The sequence below is a fragment of the Ursus arctos genome, unplaced genomic scaffold (genome assembly GCF_023065955.2).
Source record: "Ursus arctos isolate Adak ecotype North America unplaced genomic scaffold, UrsArc2.0 scaffold_8, whole genome shotgun sequence".
In the NCBI taxonomy this organism is placed as follows: domain Eukaryota; kingdom Metazoa; phylum Chordata; class Mammalia; order Carnivora; family Ursidae; genus Ursus; species Ursus arctos.
Window position 1 is genome coordinate 38641706 of NW_026623100.1, and position 17960 is coordinate 38659665.

At 53.1% G+C, this 17960-nt stretch overlaps 2 protein-coding genes across 8 annotated transcripts; one reads left to right on the forward strand and one right to left on the reverse strand.

Annotated features, from left to right (window-relative positions):
• Nucleotides 1–410: 410 nt before the first annotated feature.
• On the reverse strand, nt 411–6884 carry CCDC142 (coiled-coil domain containing 142). Of its 2 annotated transcripts, XM_026482170.4 has the most exons (9): nt 5665–6884; nt 5257–5343; nt 5030–5179; nt 4765–4895; nt 4579–4692; nt 1542–1656; nt 1156–1333; nt 828–1027; nt 411–669 (listed from the first exon to the last, which is right to left on the reverse strand). In XM_026482170.4, exons 1-9 carry the CDS (start codon nt 6731–6733, stop codon nt 413–415), a joined length of 2301 nt encoding a protein of 766 aa, XP_026337955.1. In that variant the 5' UTR covers nt 6734–6884; the 3' UTR covers nt 411–412. The 2 variants fall into 2 exon arrangements, with proteins under 2 accessions (XP_026337955.1, XP_026337965.1); XM_026482180.4 differs by lacking the exon at nt 5257–5343 and having other exon boundaries at nt 5665–6883.
• On the forward strand, nt 6811–15218 carry TTC31 (tetratricopeptide repeat domain 31). 6 transcript variants are annotated; one of them, XM_044392039.3, is made up of 13 exons: nt 6814–7032; nt 7196–7284; nt 10684–10786; nt 10907–11127; nt 11303–11386; nt 11863–11919; nt 12020–12100; nt 12219–12413; nt 12665–12716; nt 12799–12889; nt 12978–13119; nt 13336–13437; nt 13625–15218. In XM_044392039.3, the coding sequence occupies exons 1-13, from the start codon at nt 6993–6995 to the stop codon at nt 13919–13921; spliced, it is 1554 nt and encodes a 517-aa protein (XP_044247974.1). In that variant the 5' UTR covers nt 6814–6992; the 3' UTR covers nt 13922–15218. The 6 variants fall into 6 exon arrangements, with proteins under 6 accessions (XP_048078478.1, XP_048078477.1, XP_044247974.1 ...); XM_026482345.4 differs by having other exon boundaries at nt 6817–7032; nt 13622–15218; XM_048222521.2 differs by having other exon boundaries at nt 6811–7032; nt 10684–11127.
• Nucleotides 15219–17960: the final 2742 nt, after the last annotated feature.

The following is a 17960-nucleotide window of genomic DNA, read 5'->3' on the forward strand; positions in this document are numbered from 1 at the left end:
CTAACTTTGTGTTTAGCCTGGCTCCTGGGACTTCAGAGGAAGTGGCAAACTAGTCTCTCAGCTTTCTATTGCTTTTTCTTTTTGCCTTTCCTCTGGGATCCAACCCTATGGCCCTTCTCCCAGCGCCTAGCCCTGAGAGGTCTTCACTGTTGGGGAACTAGGCCTGAGCCTCCCGCAGATGCTGACCTTCAGGTTCCAGGCTGTGGTTTGGCCCTTTACTCTGGATGGCAGGCACTGGAGTAATCTTGGATGCTTTGCTTGTAAGTCCAGGCTCTGCGTAGCTTGTGGTTCTCAGGTAGCCTTTCTTCTAAGCTCCCAAATGTAGGCTTCATTGATATACAGTTCTAAATGTCTGGGCTTTTCCAGCCAGGCATAGGGAGCTCTGACTTTCTGGCTCCTGGTCCCACGCTCCTTAGGATTCAGGACTGATCCCCAGGCAGGAAAGAAAAGGCAAGTGCCAGCGGGGGCGCTGGTGCTGCCTCAGGGCAAGCCAGGCCTGCTGATTTCCCACCAGGTAAGCCTCTGGGCTAGGTCCCCCACCCCGTAGTGTGCTTAGCAGCTGAGCTGTCTGCGCTGGGGGTGCTCCAGGCCGAAGAGGGGGCTCCAAGCTTTCCAGGTTGTTGAGACTGCTGCTGGACAATTCCATGGACTGCACCTCATTGCATGTACCTGGGAAGGCAGGAGTGGAAGACAGGCAGTGGGCAGGAGGAAGGGGTTTGACCACTATTGACAACCACACGAGGTCACTGATGAGGATGGGAGGTAGGGCACACAAAGTAGCCAGGGGCAGGGCAAAGAGAGCCTAGAGTTGGGGAAGAGTGACTCACAGCAACACGGAGGCCTCCTCTGGACTTCAGGCTTGGGCAGGGGCTGCTGGAATAGACACATCAGGGCCCCATCCAGCCTCTGGAAGATGTTGAGCGAGAGTAGAGTCTGGCGAAGTTCGGGGGACAGGCCCCACTGCTCCTCCTCCAGCAACTGAGGGACCACTCCAAAGTCTTGTCTGAGCTGCAGCGCCCCCTGCAGGCTGAATGAAGGCCAAGGTACAATGTGGCCACCTGCCTCTACTGCCTCTCTAAACTGCTCTGCCCCACCTATCCCCTCCCGTTTTCCAGTTCCATTCAGCCCTCTGCCATTGCCTCCTTTTCTTCACACCTGAACCGGATCCCATGCGTAAGGATGTGGTCAAGCCAGGCATCCAGGATGGCTGTCAGTGCCTGGCCAAGGGCAGGGGCCTGGGCTTGGGGTGGCAATCCCTGCAATCCTTGCAATACAGGCTCCAGTACGGTGCGAACCACCAACCCAGCATATTCACTAGGAATTCTGGGCAGTTCTAGAGTGAGAGAAGAGAAAGGACAGGATATGAGGCCATGGAGATCCACTGACCCCCAACAGAGTGTTTGGGGGAAGATGATATGATTTGCAGGGGCAGAGAAGGCGAGGACGAGGGCAGAGACAGAGGAGTGGACCCAGGATTTGGAGGGGTCAGGAGACCATTACCCCTGGGAACTATGGAAGGGGATGCTGGGAAGAGGAGTTACCAGGAGAGAGGTGATGCCGCCAGTACCGACCCCGTGGCATGTAGAGTTCGAAGCCCTGTGTGGCTTGTTTATGACATTCTTGAAAAAAGAGATTTAGTGACTCTTCAGGCAGGAGCTGTGGAGATACGGAGAAAGTAAAAGGGGCTTATCTATTAGGGACTTGCCAAGTTATGATGTTCTTCTAAATCTGAGGTGTTTAACCTGGCTTCCATAAAGCCCCGGAACAGAATTGTAAGCATAATTCTGTGGGCTTGGGCGGTTCTGAGGAGAGATTCCCTAGCTCTTATTGGGTTTTCCTAAAGGCGTGGACCCAGAAAAGATTATAGACAATTGCCATAGGATTACCCTGCTCTCCTCAGCTTGGTTCAGCATCTAGACATCCTCCAGGTTAATTTTACTCTGTAGGAACATCAATAGGACAAAAAGAGGGAGACACCCTCACCACTACGAATGTTCCAAAGCAACTGCTAGAGAGAGGGGTCTACACGATCTACAAACAGGCAGAGGCTGAAGAGAGGGGGGAGTACGTGATCTTCCATCATCTATGAAAGGAAGGCAGGAACTATACGCAGACCAGGAGCAATGACTGTAACTTTCTGAGATTCAGGAACCTTTGGAATGTCCTTACACTGAATGTTTTTTACACCCTACTTCCATTTCCCCAGAGTAGTGTAACCTATAGAGCAGGAAAAGCCCATGTGCTGGTTTAGTTTCTGTGCTTCGATAGGTTATCTTTTTGGAATGGGAGAGCAAAAAAGAGGGGTGTCTCAGCCCATCTTGGAGAGGAACCCCAAGAAGCAGGTAATGTGGTAGCTCTGTCAAGACAAGGTGACTGAATGCCTGTTATTCTGAAGAGAGGAAGGGGCCTGGGGGTCGGACGGAGGGGAGAGGGGAGTGGAGCTCATGTGGCTCCTGGTACATATCGTGACAACAGCCTATCCTAAATCCAAATTCTTCCTCTCTTCTCCTGAAAACCAAAACTCCCTCTTATTTATGCCAAGGAAATTACCCTTTTGTCAAATGACATTTGTTAGGAATCTCCCTGCACTCAACACTGAGGAAACACAAGGTCATACTATGAAATGTCTTTCTGTCTGGGATGTTACAGTCCAGTTGGGGAGAGAACTCACAACGTCTGATTCTTCTTTCCCATCCCAGTGCCATATACGGTGGAATGCCCAGAGCAGATACCCAACAGTGCAATCACCAGGCAGAGGAACATGGCACACAGAGTCCTTCCCACAATGGTTAGTTCACATGGTAGGCACATCGTCCCTATCCCTGTTCTCATGACTACCCGGAGCTGGACGCTTCCCTTATGTCTCCTCACCTCCCAAGCTGACCACTACAGCTGGATCGGACTCTATCACGGTCTCCACTGTTCCCCTCTGCTCTTCCCACGGCTTTCCATCACTCATGAGACAAAGCCCAAATTCTGTGGGCTGGTGTTCAGTGCCCTCCACAGTTTTATGCCAACCTGCTTTCTCCTCCACAGTCCCCCACCCAACCTTAGACAAAAGTGTGTGTGCACACGCATACACACACACAGAGTTTCTGCCTTGGTCAGGTCATCTTCCCACTACACCCTCAAGGAACTATGAACTGCCCACCTCCAGTAACCCCTGCCACTTGTCTGAGGCTGCCTAGCCACCAGCTCGAGCCACAGACCCTGTATGGAGCTTCTGTAACGACATGCCTGCTGTGGCCTTCCTTCCTCAGTTCCCATGGCCATCACTGTCCAACATCCTCATAAGGAGCCTGCTCTGGGGTATGTTGAGTTGAAGGAGGCAGCAATAAATTGAGGTGGAACAGGCAGATGCAGATGGTAGATTACGGCTAAACTGTGTGTGTGTGGGGGGGAGGCACATGCATAGCACCAAGGCACTGTGGGTAAGCAGGAATGTGGAAAGAAAAGGAGCAAAAGGGCAAAGCCTGAACTCTATAGCCTTGCCCCTACTCAGGGGAGAGGAAAAACTTGTGCAGGAAGAGAAAACGAAAAAACAGAAACATCTTCCGTAGTAGGAACAGGTACTGTGCAACATGGGGAAAAATTAAAATAGAAGTATAATAATTTTATTTATCAGTTTGGAAGAAAATAAAATATTAGAAGACAGACAAGAGTGGATGAAGGTTATCACTGTGGAACAGGAATCAGAGGTGGGGTGGGGGCAATTAAAGTGTTATTTTTTTCATTAGAAGCCTTCTAAAATAATATCCTATTTCACTTTCAAACTATGGACATGTATTACTTTAATAAAAGTGTAAATGATACACGTAGAGAAGAGAAGAAACATCATCTCAACGCTAGTAAGTAAAAGGAGGGGCCCCTAGGTGGTTAAGTGGCTGACTTCGGCTCAGGTCATGACCTTGGGTCCTGGGATCCAGCCTCTCCACCCCCACTGCTGTGCGCTCAGCAGGGAGTCTGCTTCTCCCTCTCCCTCTGCGTCTCCCCACAAGAGAGCTCGTGCTCTCTCTCTCAAATAAATAAATAAAAGCTTTTTAGAAAAAGCTAGTAGGTAAAAGGAAAGATTCAATCATTTATCTTGCTTTTTCTCTACAAAATATACTTCAAAGTAACCAAGTAATTAATGAGGGCAAATTTCCTTTATAGGAGTAAATCAACTAATAAATGAAGATGTGATAGAATTGGAATATCACCACTTTGCACCCCCTAATGAAAGAATGGATTTAGGCAGTGATCATCAGTGGCTGTTAACATCACAAAATGAGAGCCTGACATATAGATGAAACAAAATTGACCATGAGTTGATAATTGTTAAAGCCTCAGTGGTAGGAATATGGGGTTCCATTATACTCTACTCTCTAATTTTGTATATGTTTGAAGTTTTCCATAACAAGCTAAGGAAAGAGAGAACAAAAAATGAACAGAGCAAGAGAAGATAAATTCAGCAGAGACTCCAAGGAGATTCCAAGTCACTGGAATGTTCCACAACCACCACCACCACCACCCCAACCCCAAAACTGGGCACAGAACTGACTCTTAAACTGCCACTGTCAGGGCCCCTGCTCTTCTCACCTGGATCTGTGCAGTTAGTTTCTGGATCTCTAGGCCCAGCTGCTGCTCCACTTCCAGGACCAAACTTTCCTCTGAGGCCAGTCTAGACAGAGCTTCTGCCTTGTGCAATAGAGGCTTTGGCAGAAATAGGAAGTGAGATTTGAGCCCAGCCCAGGCTGCTCCCCTTCCCACTTGCTAGCTACTCACAGGTAAGTTCTTCTGGATCAGGACCAGCAAGGAACCTGGGGCCCACACTGCCAGATGCTGCTGAATTTTGCCCAAAAACCAGACCAAAGTGGTCTGCAGGGTACAGAGCCCCAGAGCAAGTGGTGCAGGACCTGGGGAGAGGAGGATGGAGTATCTGAGGAGTCAGAGAACCCCCCTGGGAGGAGGCGGGCTTCAGAACAGAGTAAAAGAATAAAGGGGACATCTTGAACTGTTCTGTTCCTCCATCCCCAGCACCTCGTCTCACCTGGAGGCTGACAGAGGAGCAGCCCTGACCTGGGTTCTCGAAGGGCATCCAAGAGAGGAGGGAAGAGCTGTTGCAAAAGTTCAGTGGTATGAGAGGATGAGGGAAGGCTGCTCTGATCTTCACCAGCAGATCCCAAGACCTGGCAGAAGCCTGAGGATGAGGGATACGGTTTGATGAGGAAGGGGCAGTCTGGGGCTGTTTCACTCCCGATGCCCCTTTCTTCTCACCTTGGTCCCAGCTCCAGGTAAGAGACTGATGAAATAGGTTGCGGCACAAAGAAGCCAACTCCTTCTCACACTCCTGAGGCAGGGATGCTAGTGGGAGAAATGGCTCTGGAGCCTGAAAAGAAGGCCTCTCTTTTCCAGAACGACTGCTCATTCAATGATGGGGGAAGAGGGGAGGCTTCCACCAAGACTCAAGACTTGAGTGGAAAGCAAGACTGGTCTTGAAAGCCCAGATGCTATAGCCTGTCGGGTGGGGAGGAGGCTTGGGGGGAGGTGGGAGTAAGGGGTGGGGGTGACCGTGTTCATTATATAGGGCCTGCTTTTGCAGTCTGGCTGGCAGGGGAGTGACATGACTAGGGAGAAGAAAGAGACCCCAGTCTTCCCAAATGCCCACCCAGGCCCATCACTCACCCTGACCCAGTGCCTGACTCAGCTGTTGTGCCGCTGCCCTGCGGTCCCTCCAGGGTCCTAGACTTAGTTCCAGACTCTGCGCACAAGCTGCCCACAGCAGGGTCCAGTACCGGCTCCACAGGGCTCCAGCCCCTTCAAGCCCCAGTCCACTGCTGGCTGAATCCGCCACGCCCCCCAGCAGCCCCAGCAGCCCGGGCAGCAGCTCCCGCTCCTCTTGGCACCGACTGCGGAGCTGATCCCGCAAGCCCGGTCCCTTGAGCGCCTCATCTAGCTGACCTGCCACCTGGCAACCCCGCTCCCCCGTCAGGAGGTGGAGCACACGGGCCGGCGGGAAAGGGCGCGCTGCCCCGGGGACATGGCTCAAGGCTTTTCCCTGCAGCTGGTGGTAGGCGGGAAGCGCCAGCAGCGCGTCGGCAAGTTGGGAGGACAAGCCAGGGCTGGCCGGCTCCCGACCCAGAGCCCGAAGCTGCATCTCGATGGCAGCCTCCAAGCGCTGAGCGGCCAGTCCGACGGGGCGCGCCAGCAGAAGCGGTATGGGAGTCTCCCGTAGGCCGATTCGCAGGACAGCCCCTCGAGAAGAGTGCGGTAGCAGGTCGCCGCACAGCTGAGGCAAGGGGCCGGCGCCGGAGACTGGCGCGCTGGGACTCAGGATCCTCAGGAGGCGCACGACCGCCTGTAGGTAGCGGGCGCAGTCTCGGGCTTGGAGGAGCTGCTCCCGCTCGCGAAGCAGCCGCAGCAACACGGTCCGGAGACGCTGCAGCGCGGGAGGGATCGGGCGGCCGGCTGCCGGCTCCCGCCACCAGTCCGCGGCGCCCTCCTCGCGGTGCTCTCCCGCGTCCGCCGGCGCCGCCCACCACGGCCGCCCTCCCCGAGCTCCACCGGGCCGCGGCTCCAGGCAGGGGATGCTCCCGGTAGCCGGCAGCCACGGCCAGCCACCAAAGTCTCCGCGAAGAGTCCCCGCCGGCCTTCTCTCCCACTGCTCCTCCACAGCGCCTACGGGTTGCGCCCTCAATGGCGGCACGGTAGCGAGCGGAGGCAGAAGGCCACCAGAGGGAGACGCCTGGGCCATGGGGCGCCGTGTCCGGAACGAACCTAACGATTCCCACTTCCCCGCACTGCCCAACGCCCGCCGCCGCCGGGACTCCGCCCCGTCCCAAGAGCCGTCATCGCTAGCCCGAGAGCCGCCGGGAGCGTCGTGAACTCTCTCGCGTTCCGTAATCGGAGGCTTCTGCCCCTAACAAAGATGGCGGCCTACCCTGTCCTACTCCGCCCCTCGGCGCTATCAAATACCAGACCATCTTTCACTTTCGGGTCACTGTTGATGGGAGATGGCGCCGATTCCGAAGACGGTGGGGCGGATAAAGCTAGGTAAGCAGGTGTGACAAGACGGGAAGGGGGTCCAGGAGGGGAGGGACAACCCCACTTGGGTCTACCTGTTTTCAGTAGGGTCTTGTGCTTCACGCGGTGGATGGAGGGCTCCGGCCCGTCCATCCCGAGCCCCTTGACGCGCCGCCGCCTTCCTTTACTATAGACTGCCCTCTGCGGCCTGGCTGCCCGCTGGGGGTCGCTGCTGTCCCCAAACTCTGCCAGGAGTTCGGTCCTGAAGACTACGGCGCTGAGGTAAAAGGACTCCTAGCTTTCCCTCGCCCTGTTTATCTCGGTTACGCCTCTTTCCAGCCAGCTGTGCTGAGCCCCGCCACCGCCGGGCGCCACACTGGGCTCCGAGGGCTCCGTAGAGGCATAGCCTCGGGCTCGGGCTTGGATGAGCGCGTGGCAAATGGAGGGTGATGGAAGTGGGCAGGATTGGGCGGACGAGGGTCTCTGAGTTGAGAATTGGGGAGTGGGTAGGAGTTCCTTAGAGTAAGATACTATGAACAGAGGGAAGAATGTGAGCAAAGACGCCAAGGCAGGGAAAAGTTTACAGAACTTCACTGAAGTGAGACTTGAGTAGTTTGGTTGGAACTGTAAGAAATGAAGGCAGCAAGTGGCTTGAAATGCTTTGTCTGACACAAGGGCTTGGATGTCCTAAAGTAGGTGATGGGGTTATTGAGGGAGGGACAGGATCAGATTTGGGAGCACTTGAGAAGCTGTATTTCCAGCTGCTTCCTGGTTATCTCCAAAACCTCAAACTCAGCAAGTCCATTGGTTAATTCATCATCTTTGCAAGTTGGTTGCTTTTCCTCTAACCGTAGTTTTGGCTGATAACACAAACTGATATCCAGTTGCTTAATGCAGATATCTAAGAATCATTGTATATAATCCTTCCTTTCCTTTACCTCACATAGTCATTCACTAAAATCCATTTCAGAAATGTCTCTTGGCCCAAGCCCATCATTTCCATTCCTGATCCTGCTGCCACTTATTGGCAGCCTTAGTTCAAGAATTCATTCTTTCTGGTCTGAATAGTCATAGGGGCTTGCTAACTGAACATTCCACTCCTAGAATCATTTCCTTCCCCAGTGCTGTTTCACTTGAGTGCTTCACTCTCCAGATCAGGCCCACTGCCATCACTGACAAGACAAAGTCCAAACTCACTGGGTCCACAGGGTTCTTCAGACCCAGCTCCTGGCTGCATCTCTAATAGAATAGTCTCCTCATCAATCTCTCTGCCTTTGCTCATTCAACACACTTCCTGAGCACCACCAATGTACCAGGCACAGTTTTAGGCACTGGAAGACAGCAGTAACCAAACACAAAAATCCTTTTAGTCGTTGAATTAGTGGAGGCAGCTGGTCAACAAATAAACAATGTGGTATGCCAAATGTGAAAGAGGCAAAGAAAAGTAAAACAAGAAGGATAGGGAGTGCTGAGTGAAGTTGAGTTTCTCTTTTTTAAAAGGAGTAGTCAGAAAGGGCCTCCTGGGGAAGGTTTAAGCAGGGATCTGAAGGGGTGAGCCATTCACTGGGGAAAGAGCATTCCAGGGAGAGGAAGTAACAAGGACAAAAGCCCTGAGATGGGAGCACACTCGGTGTGTTGTAGGAACTTTAGAGGAGACCACTGACCAGTGCAGCTAGGGGTAGGACCAGAGGGTAGGAGATGGTTCATGGAGGACTGAAGAGCCAGATTGTGTTCGGCCATGTGGTGAATTAAGAGAGTAGCATAGACTATGCTCTGGGGAGAGGTAGAAGGTCAAGGAAATCCTTTTTTTTTGGTTTGTTTTTCGAGATGGCTAGACTGGGCCAGTTAGGAAGTTGAATTAAACGCACCAGGAAATTGAATTTGAGAATAAGACTTGATGAAAGCACACAGCAGTGTCAATGAAGATGCTGTTGAGTCAGGACTATCTCCTGAAGGATACCCTGGCTCTAAAACTGTTTAGGAAGTTGACTACAGGGGCGCCTGGGTGGCTCAGTTGGTTGGGCCTCTGCCTTTGGCTCAGGTCATGATCCTGGAGTCCAGGGATTAAGCCCCACATTGGGCTCCCCGTTCAGCAGGGGGTCTGCTTCTCCCTCTGACCTTCCCCCCCATACTCTCTCTCCACACTGTCTCTCAAATAAATAAATAAAATCTGAAAGAAAGAAAGAAAGAAAGAAAGAAAAAAAGAAAGAAAGAAAGAAAGATGACTACACCTCAGTGATCTGAAGTCCTTCCTATGCATTAGTTGAGCACTCTGGAGTTTCATGTGGTTTCTAAGTTTCTCAGTCAGTGGGCCACCACCTAGTCGGATGTGTGCCCTGTTTAGGCCTGAATAGGCCACACAAGGACAAGATGACTCCTGTCCTCCTCCAAAGCTGACACTAACTAAGGAAATGATTCTCGTAAGAACCACAGAGTGTAACGGGCGAAGCCTTAAAGAGTCTTATCTCATTTTGTGAATGATGAAGACAAGGTTCAGAGAGGTTAAATGACTTGTCTAAAATCAAAGAGCCAGGCAGTGGCAAAGCCAGAACTAAGATGCAAGCAGCAAAGTGTTCTTTCCGGCTCCATGCTTCTTGCCAGTTGAGAGAGCGATAAAAAACAGTGAATAATAAGATTCTAAATTGTGGGGGCGCCTGGGTGGCACAGCGGTTAAGCGTCTGCCTTCGGCTCAGGGCGTGATCCCGGCGTTATGGGATCGAGCCCCACATCAGGCTCCTCCACTGTGAGCCTGCTTCTTCCTCTCCCACTCCCCCTGCTTGTGTTCCCTCCCTTACTGGCTGTCTCTATCTCTGTTAAATAAATAAATAAAATCTTCAAAAAAAAAAAGATTCTAAATTGTGTAACACAGGCTATGTGAGTACAGCTTGGTTGAGTGAGGGCAGAGATCATTGGAGATGAAGAGGTTTGAGGGAAGATGGAATTTGAACTGGACCTTGGAGGTGAGACAAGGTGTGGTGAGAAGCTCCGAGCCAGGAGGGGTTCGAGCACAGTTGGAGGGAAGATCCCAACACTGGAAGAAACCTGGTAGCGGAGGGATGACAGCAGCGAAGCAGGAGCGAATTACAGAGGAAGATGAGGAGGGTAAGCCAGGGAGCTCTTTGGAAGGCTCCAAATCACAGGCTGAGGAGCTAGACTCAGTCCTGCCTGCGGCCCTGGCAGCAGGGGATTACTGGAAGTTTCTGAGTAGGGAAGGAACGGCTGAGAGCTTGGTTTGGGGGAAACCAGATGACATGCAGCGCAGAGGCCGGCCAGGAACTGCCGCACCCATTTAGGCATGAGGTAGCCCGAGTTCTATAGGATTGCTCATATTCAAGGGTAGGCCGGGGGCACAGCCGGAAGAGCAGGTAAGAGGGCTCTTTTTGGGCCTCAGTGTAGCTGACCTAGTGGCAGGGCAAGGGGAGGAGATCTTGTATGGTGAAGGGTGGGCTGAAGGCCACACAGAAGCCTTGGGAAGCAGGAGAGTAGTGAAGGAGGTGACATGCCAGGAAAACCAGCGCAGCATGGCTTCAGGCACTGAGTGGGCAGAGGTCAGCCAGTAACGTTCTCCAGGCTGGTTGGCTGGTTTATGGTCAGCGTGGTGGAGGGGTCAACCCAGCCAAGCCCCTCGTTCTCTCCTAGAGCTCCCCTCAACACCAGCCTCCCCTCCCCTCCCCCTCCCAGGACATAGTGGATTTTCTTCGACGGCTTGTGGAGAGTGACCCCCAGGGCCTGCACCAGATCCATGTGGACGGGAGCAGCGGGCGGCTACAGCTGCAGCACCATGGTGGGGCGTGCAGGGGCCGGGCCCAGGGATCGAGGCTGGTACCCTGGGGAGGGCTGGCCCTCAGATGCTCCTCTCTCTCATATAGTTTTTTCTTTCCCTTCTCCCTGTCCCTCCTGACAGATTACCTCCTGGACCATTTCTGTGACGAGGAGAAAACTCCTGAACAGAGTGACATGGCCAAGGGGGTTAAGGGACTGGGCACCTACTGTGGTCTCCGAAAGTCCTTCCTCTATCCTCCCCAAAGGTCTGAGCCCCGCCCTAGTCCCTCTGCCTCCGCCCCTGGTGGCTCAGACAGCCTACTTCAGGTGGCCATGCCCCAGAAGCTCCTGCTGACTGAAGAGGTGAGACTGTCAGCAAGGGGCTTCACCCCTCCCAGGGCTCTTCCAACTGCCATATTCCCTCCTCTCTCTGCCCCCTAATCTGGACTTTTCAGGGTCCTTCCATCCTGCTGGCCTCCCCTTGGCTTTCTTGTTCTCTCTCTCTCTCTTTTCCTGTCACCTGCCTTTCCTTCTCCAGGAAGCCAACCACCTGGCTGAGGAGCTGGTGGCTGAAGAGGAGCGCATGAAACAGAAAGCAGAGAAGAAACGACTCAAGAAGAAGGTAGCTGGAGGGCAGGAGGAGTGGGAACCCAGAGGGATTTGGGAGAGGGAAAGAGGGATACTTTGTGAGGACAGGAAAGAACTCAAGGTGGCCCATAGTGGATCCTCTTGCAAGAGGGGGCCAGGGGCTCAGAGCCTGGAGGTGAGGGTCTCGTGGAAGCCATATGGTGTGGTGGTTCTGGAGTCACACTACACCTGGGTTGGAATCTGCCTCTTTCTTACTGGGAGACCTCTGCCTGGTGACTCTCCTGTCTGCTTTTTCACCTGTAACATAAGGATAACAACAAAACCTGCCTCATGGAGTTGCAGGGATTAAACGAGAGCGTATGCAAAGCTCTTAACCCAGTACACGACCTGTAGTGTCTATTGTACACGTAAAGAATTGGCTTCAGGATACAAAGTGTGTGTGTGTGTGTGTGTGTATTTACATACATTGTTCAAAATATATCATCAGCATCATCATCATTATTGTTGCAGCGTCAAAAGGATCGCAAGCGACAGGAGCGCTTGGAGCAGGAGTGTGGGGAGCCCAAGGTGAGTGTCTCCAGGCAGGTACGAAGAACACTAGGTGCCAGGAGGGTAGGAGCTGAGAAGGCAGGCAGCTCAAGGTGATCCCCATCTGCCTTCCCTCCAGGTCAAGACCACCCCAGATGGGGATGGGAGCCCCCCATCCAGCCCCGGGAACCCTCCTCAGGGACAGTGTGGTGAGGAAGAGGTGAGAGTCCCCTTCCTTCCCTTCCTGGTCTCAGCCCACCCCACCCCTGCCTCCTCTTTCCCCTACTCCAGGACATACTTCATCCCCACCCCCTCCTAACTTTCCTTTCTGCTCACAGGACTCACTGGATCTGTCTAGCACTTTCGTGTCTCTGGCTTTGCGCAAGGTTGGGGATTGGCCTCCCAGTGCCCGCAGAGAGAAGGGACTGAGCCAGGAGCCTCGAGGCAAAAGCCGGAGCCCCCAAGAGAAGATGGGCCAGGAGGAAGGGAGCTCTCCAATAGAAGAGAGCCCCAGGCAGAGTCCTAAGGCAGAGGTGAGGTGACCAGTAGAAGGAGTTCTCTGGCTCTAGGATTAAGAGACTTGGGGTCAGGCTCCATCACTGACACTCTGACCCTAGGGTAGTTTCTTCTGCAGGAAGGTAGGGCTAATAACCGTCTTGCAGAACTGTCATAAGAATTACATAAGTTGGGTGATGCTGACTGCCATATTCGTTGTTTGAACAAAGGAGAAGGATCTGGGGAGGCTGAGGCCTGAGTCCTGCTTGACTTTGCTCCCCATCCCTAGGCATCTCCGGGACTGCTGGCAGCTGCCTTACAGCAGAGCCAGGAGCTGGCAAGTGAGACTCTCTCTCTCCCTCCCTCCTCACCCCGCCCTCCCTGGGATAGCCCCATCTGAACCCTTCCACCTCTCCTCCCCAGCTTTGGGTACCAGCTTTGCCCAGAATGGTTTCTACCACAAAGCTGTGGTTCTCTTCACTCAGGCTTTGAAGCTCAACCCCCGGGATCATCGGTGAGTGGGGGCTTGGCCACTGTGCTGGGAGGTCAGAGCAAGGCAAAGTGTTGAGGATCCAGACTTTTGGCCACTTTGTCTTCGTCAGGTTATTTGGAAACCGCTCTTTCTGCCATGAGCGGCTGGGTCAGCCCATGTGGGCCCTGGCCGATGCCCAGGTGGCCCTTACCCTGCGACCTGGTTGGCCCCGGGGCCTCTTCCGCCTGGGCAAGGCCCTGATGGGACTGCAGGTAAGGGGTCTGGGGTTGGAAGCGTAGGTGGAGTTCAGGTGGCGTGGGGTAGGGATTGGGTCTATACTGACATTTTCTGGTAAAGCTCCTAGTACCACAGTGTCACAGTGTTAGTGGTACTGGTCGCTGAGGCCAGTTTGAGGAAGAGGCAGTTTTAATTTCCTTCACCCCCTTGATATCTAAACTCTCCTCTTTCTAATCCCTCTGGGACTGAAGCGTTTTGAGGAGGCAGCTGCTGTGTTCCAGGAGACCCTGAGAGGCGGCTCGCAGCCTGACGCAGCCCGGGAGCTCCACTCTTGCCTTCTGCACCTCGCTCTGGTACGGGAACCGGGCCCACTGGCGCGCCGCCGAGAGGGGGCAGCAGGAGAACGGGCTGGGATCTCCACAGCGGGCGCTGCTCCCTTCTGCCTCCGCTGGTAGTGGGGGCAGGGATGGGTGGGATGAGGGGCATGGGCTGTGCTGCTGAAAAGGAGTAGCAGGTGCCCCCTCTCTCCCTTCTCAGCAGGGTCAGCGAGGAGGAATCCGGGCGCCACATCTGTCAACTGGGTTCCCGCAGCCATTCTCCCTTGCTGGGCCTGGCACCTCAAGCCTCCTGTCTGTCAGCCCCCTTCCAAGCACTGCTGTGAGAGCCGCTGGCCTTCTGTCTCCACCCCTGCATTATCCCCCATGTCACCTGAGCCACTCCAACTCGCCCCTCCCCCAGACTCGCAGTAGAAGACCCCACCCTCTCCATCTCCAGGGCGCCTCAAAGGGCTCTGGTATCCTGGAACTTCAGCCCCAGCGTCTACCTCAGGCCAGATGATGGAGGACCTGTCCCTCATAGGACAAGGCCATGTGTGCATCCCCCAGTTGCCTGCATATCTTGAGACCTTGTAGTCGAAAACCATAATTAAAGATAGCCCTGGTGGCCATTCCTCTTGCTACAGAGACGTGATGACAGAAAGGAGCCCCATGTCCACTGAAACAACCTTTCTTGGATTCTGAAGCTGATGGCTTTCTCTGGGGACAGTAAGGAAAAATAAAATCCACCAAGGCTAAGGAGGGAACTGTACAGAAGTTCAGGTTTTCAGACTATAACAGGCCCAGAAGGGAGCATGTGGGGCTTGCTCTGCTTCTTGGCCTTGGGGGACTCATTCACCAGCCAGAGCTCTATGCTCCGGAACAGGGTCAGGTGATGAATGAGGCCTGAGTCCCACCCTTCACCTTGATAGATGCTCATGTCTTCCTGAGCCCAGCTCTCACCGTGTTTCTTCTAGCTGCAGCCCCTCATGCCTTGTTTCCTGTCATTTGGTACATATTCTGTCCTCTCCTTTGCCCAATTGTCTCACCTCTCCAACTGCTAGAGGATTCGCCCGGGTTTGCATTTGGGAAGTCCCTTACCAGCTCCTGCCTGGAGCTGTCGGGGCTCACACATCTCCACATTCCCCACTGCCGGCCCTCCTGCTGATGGGACCTCAGCAGGCACCCGGGCTGCTGCTCCTGTGGCTGTGCTCTGTCTCCACTGAGCACTGGGCATTGTAGTGAGCGATTCCCCATGTCAGTTTACTCAGTATTTCTACCAGGGGTCACTGCCCCCGAAGAAGGCTGTCATTCCCTCCTTCCCACGTAAGAATCATGATCTTACGGTTTCTTCTCTAAGATCCTGGCAGCTGCCCCTGGCTGCTTCCTCCCTAACCCTGCCCTGGACGCTTAGCTCATTGAAATGTGGGTGTGCAGGGAACTCTTGGGTCTCCCAGAATGCCTTGCCCCAAGGAACCATTCATTAGGATAAATGATTCTTGCTGCCTGATGGTCTTGCTCAACACCATTCACACCTGTATAGGAGATGTTGAAAAACCTTTATAGAGGGCTTTCCCAAATTCTTTTTGTTTATGGAGCAGGCTCGTTAAATACTGTATAGCAGAATGAAGTCTGCCATCACAAGTTGGGTCACCTTGGGCAGTTCTCTCAACATCTGTGCCTCAGGTCCCTCATCTGTAAAATGGGGGCAATCCCTACCTCACAGGACTGTTGTGAGGACTGGAAGTCAAAGTGTGAGAAAATACCTACTAAGTGCCTGGTACATAATGGGTGCTAAATAAACTGGTTTTTATCTGCAACAGTCCTATATATTCATGATTCCCCCACAGTGGAAAGAGAGAAGTATGAGCGAACTGTTGCTTATTTCACAAAATAAAGAGTTCCTGGGGCTGTGGCTCTCCAAGTGCAGTCCCTGGACCAGCAGCAACCTGAGAACTCGCTGCAAATGGACAGCCCTTCTAAATCAGGCAAAACAACAGTGGGGCCCAGCAGCTCGCTTTTCATTAAGCCCTCTGGTTGATCCTAATGCCCACCCACTTGTTCTAGGCCCTGCTAGAGGCTGTATCATCTGGAGGCCATTTTGGTGGGAGAGGCTTGAGTTTTCATAGTCACCCAAAGCCTGATTATGAGAGGTGGAAGCACTGGACAGGAATTTAGGAGGCCTCAAGTGGAGGGAGATTATAGCTCCGAGCCAATTAAACTTGACTCAATCATACCTTCCTAACAAGAATTACTTGTTCTGGAAGTTCTTTGCTCAAGCCTAGTTGGGGAGAGGTGGTTGTGTTTGTTTGAGGGGTGATTATATTATGGTGACTCCATAGGAAGACCGTTCATGTGGCCTTGTTCTAGGCAGCAGGGAGGTACTTCTCTGGGGACTCCACTAGGCTTCCTCAAAGAATGGGCATCCACCACCACTGTGTGGTATCTTTGCTTTCGGGCTGAGCTGGCTCCTTGCTTTTCAAGCCTCTCAAAGAAATGTCCCCTCCCCAGTATCCCTTGACCTATCCTGGACTTGAATCTTCTCTGAGAGCCACAGGACTCCGGACACCTTTTGCCCCATGCTCACACTGCTAACTGGTAGGGTTCCAACCCAGCAGCTGGAGTTCTGAGTCCCTAGGGTTGGAAAGCACGGTGACCAATCATTCTGGTTTTCCTGGGACGGAGGGACTTCCTGGAGTGTGGGACTTTCCGTTCTGAAGCTGGGAAAGTCCTGGGCAAACAGGAATGAGTCAGTCACTCCAAAGGTTCCACAGAGGCAGCCTTAAGAAGGGGATGAAGGGAAGAAGGAGGGGCCCTGAACCAGAACCAGGGTGTGTGTGTGTTGTCTATGTGTATTAAAAGGGCAACACAGATGCAAAGAATACTTTTTGTACATAATGGCTGACAAATTCTTAGCTCTACACCAGTAGTCATTATTTCTGTCCATGACGCCAATTCCTCTTCCAGTTGCCCAGGTTTGTGAGGTTGTCATTGATGGATGCAATCCTTGGTCACTGGTGGATGCAATCTTTGGGATAATCATACAGATTCTCTTTCGTTACAGCCTCCCCCCACCCCAAGTCTGGCCCTGAATTCCCTCGGCTCTTACCTTCTGCAGTGGCCAGAGATACACTCCTTGCTCAGGCCTCTGTCACCTCCCAGTCCACCCTACACTTGCAGCCAGATGAGCCTGCTCGAACACTGCTGCCATGCCTCTCCTCTCTAACACCTCCACGGACCATGCTCCACAGTACGATGCCTAAATTCCTACCTTGGGCCCTTTCTCCTCTGCTTTCTTCGTAAACCGTTTTCTTTTTCCAGTTAGGCCCAGTCACAGTTACAGGGACAGAACCTGTAGTGGCCGAAGCATGAGCCCCTGAGTCAGACAAGCAAGCAGGTTAGTGCCAGCCCCACCACTTACAAGCTTCAGGACATGACCAACTCTTCTTGGGATTCTGTGATTCAGCCTCTTTACACTTAAACTGAAATTAAAGTCTCATTATCTCCTGGGATTACGGTGAAGATTAATCCATGCAAATCACTTGAACAGTGCTCAGTAAGGGGCAGCTATTGTCTAACAGCACCAGGTCCCCTTCTGCCTTCCAGCCTTGTTCACTCTCCCTGAAAGAGCCTCTCCGGGGACCTCCACCTGGAACTGAGGCCCTAGCTGACTCCCCTTGAATCCTGGAAGGGTCACTCTCACAGCATACTTGAGAATGAGATGGTGGCATCTGGGCAGAAGCATGGGTCTGAGGGGGGACGAAGGACTGACATGGAGAGAGGGGGCCCGGAAAGGAGCCTAAGCATGGTCTTCTGAAGATCAGCAGGGATGGCCCTGCATGGTAGTAGGCCTTTTCCCTCCCCATCACACTGCCAGACAGCGAGTAATTACCCGCGGAATGAATTTGCCTCAAATGTCCACCGGTGGGGGTAGGCTGTTGATTCTACCCGCAAGGCCCCAAGCTGCTACTCCAAGCTCCACCTCAGCCAGCCTCCCCATCCTCCTGCCAAGGCCACCATCCTGGTGGGGACATTTCCTGCCTAAGTGCAGGGCAGAGGTCCTGGAAGTAGGGTTGTGCACCTTCTCCTTGGGGGCTCCACTTTGCCTGTGTCTCAGTATAGGGTTCTCTGTGAAGGTAGGAAAAGGATCAGGACCCCATTAACAAGTAACCTCAGGGTGGGAAAAGGGTAAAATCAGGCAGGTCATTGCCACTCTGGGGCCACCTAGAGGTTAGGAGCAAGGTGGGGGGGGGGGGGAATCAAAGGCCTGGTGGAGTCCTCCACCCAAGGCAGTCAGTAGGGGTGGGTCGCCCAAAGCTACCAGAGTCCCATCTACCCCTCAGCTCGAAGTTTCCAGAGCACTGTCTGGGCTGACAAGCACTGGCTGTGAAGTCCAGGAGGATGCATAGGTCCAAATCTTGACCTAGTGATTCTTTCTGTATGAAATGAGCATAATTATATCACCTACCTTATTGAGTTGCTAGGAGGGTTAAAGGAGACATCGCGTTTAAAGCCCTCAGCCAAACGCGGAATCTGCACAATAATCCACAAAATTTGCTCTT

Coding starts and splice junctions, on each gene's coding strand:
- CCDC142 (XM_026482170.4), bottom strand. CDS start 6,733: ATGGCCCAGGCGTCTCCCTCTGGTGGCCTTCTGCCTCCGCTCGCTACC. Junction 5,180..5,256: donor TACCTGGAGCTGGGACCAAG/GTGAGAAGAAAG, acceptor CCTCATCCTCAG/GCTTCTGCCAGGTCTTGGGA. Junction 670..827: donor GAGGAGGCCTCCGTGTTGCT/GTGAGTCACTCT, acceptor CTGCCTTCCCAG/GTACATGCAATGAGGTGCAG.
- TTC31 (XM_048222520.2), top strand. CDS start 6,993: ATGGCGCCGATTCCGAAGACGGTGGGGCGGATAAAGCTAG. Junction 11,920..12,019: donor AGGAGTGTGGGGAGCCCAAG/GTGAGTGTCTCC, acceptor CCTTCCCTCCAG/GTCAAGACCACCCCAGATGG. Junction 13,438..13,621: donor GCCTTCTGCACCTCGCTCTG/GTACGGGAACCG, acceptor CTCCCTTCTCAG/CAGGGTCAGCGAGGAGGAAT.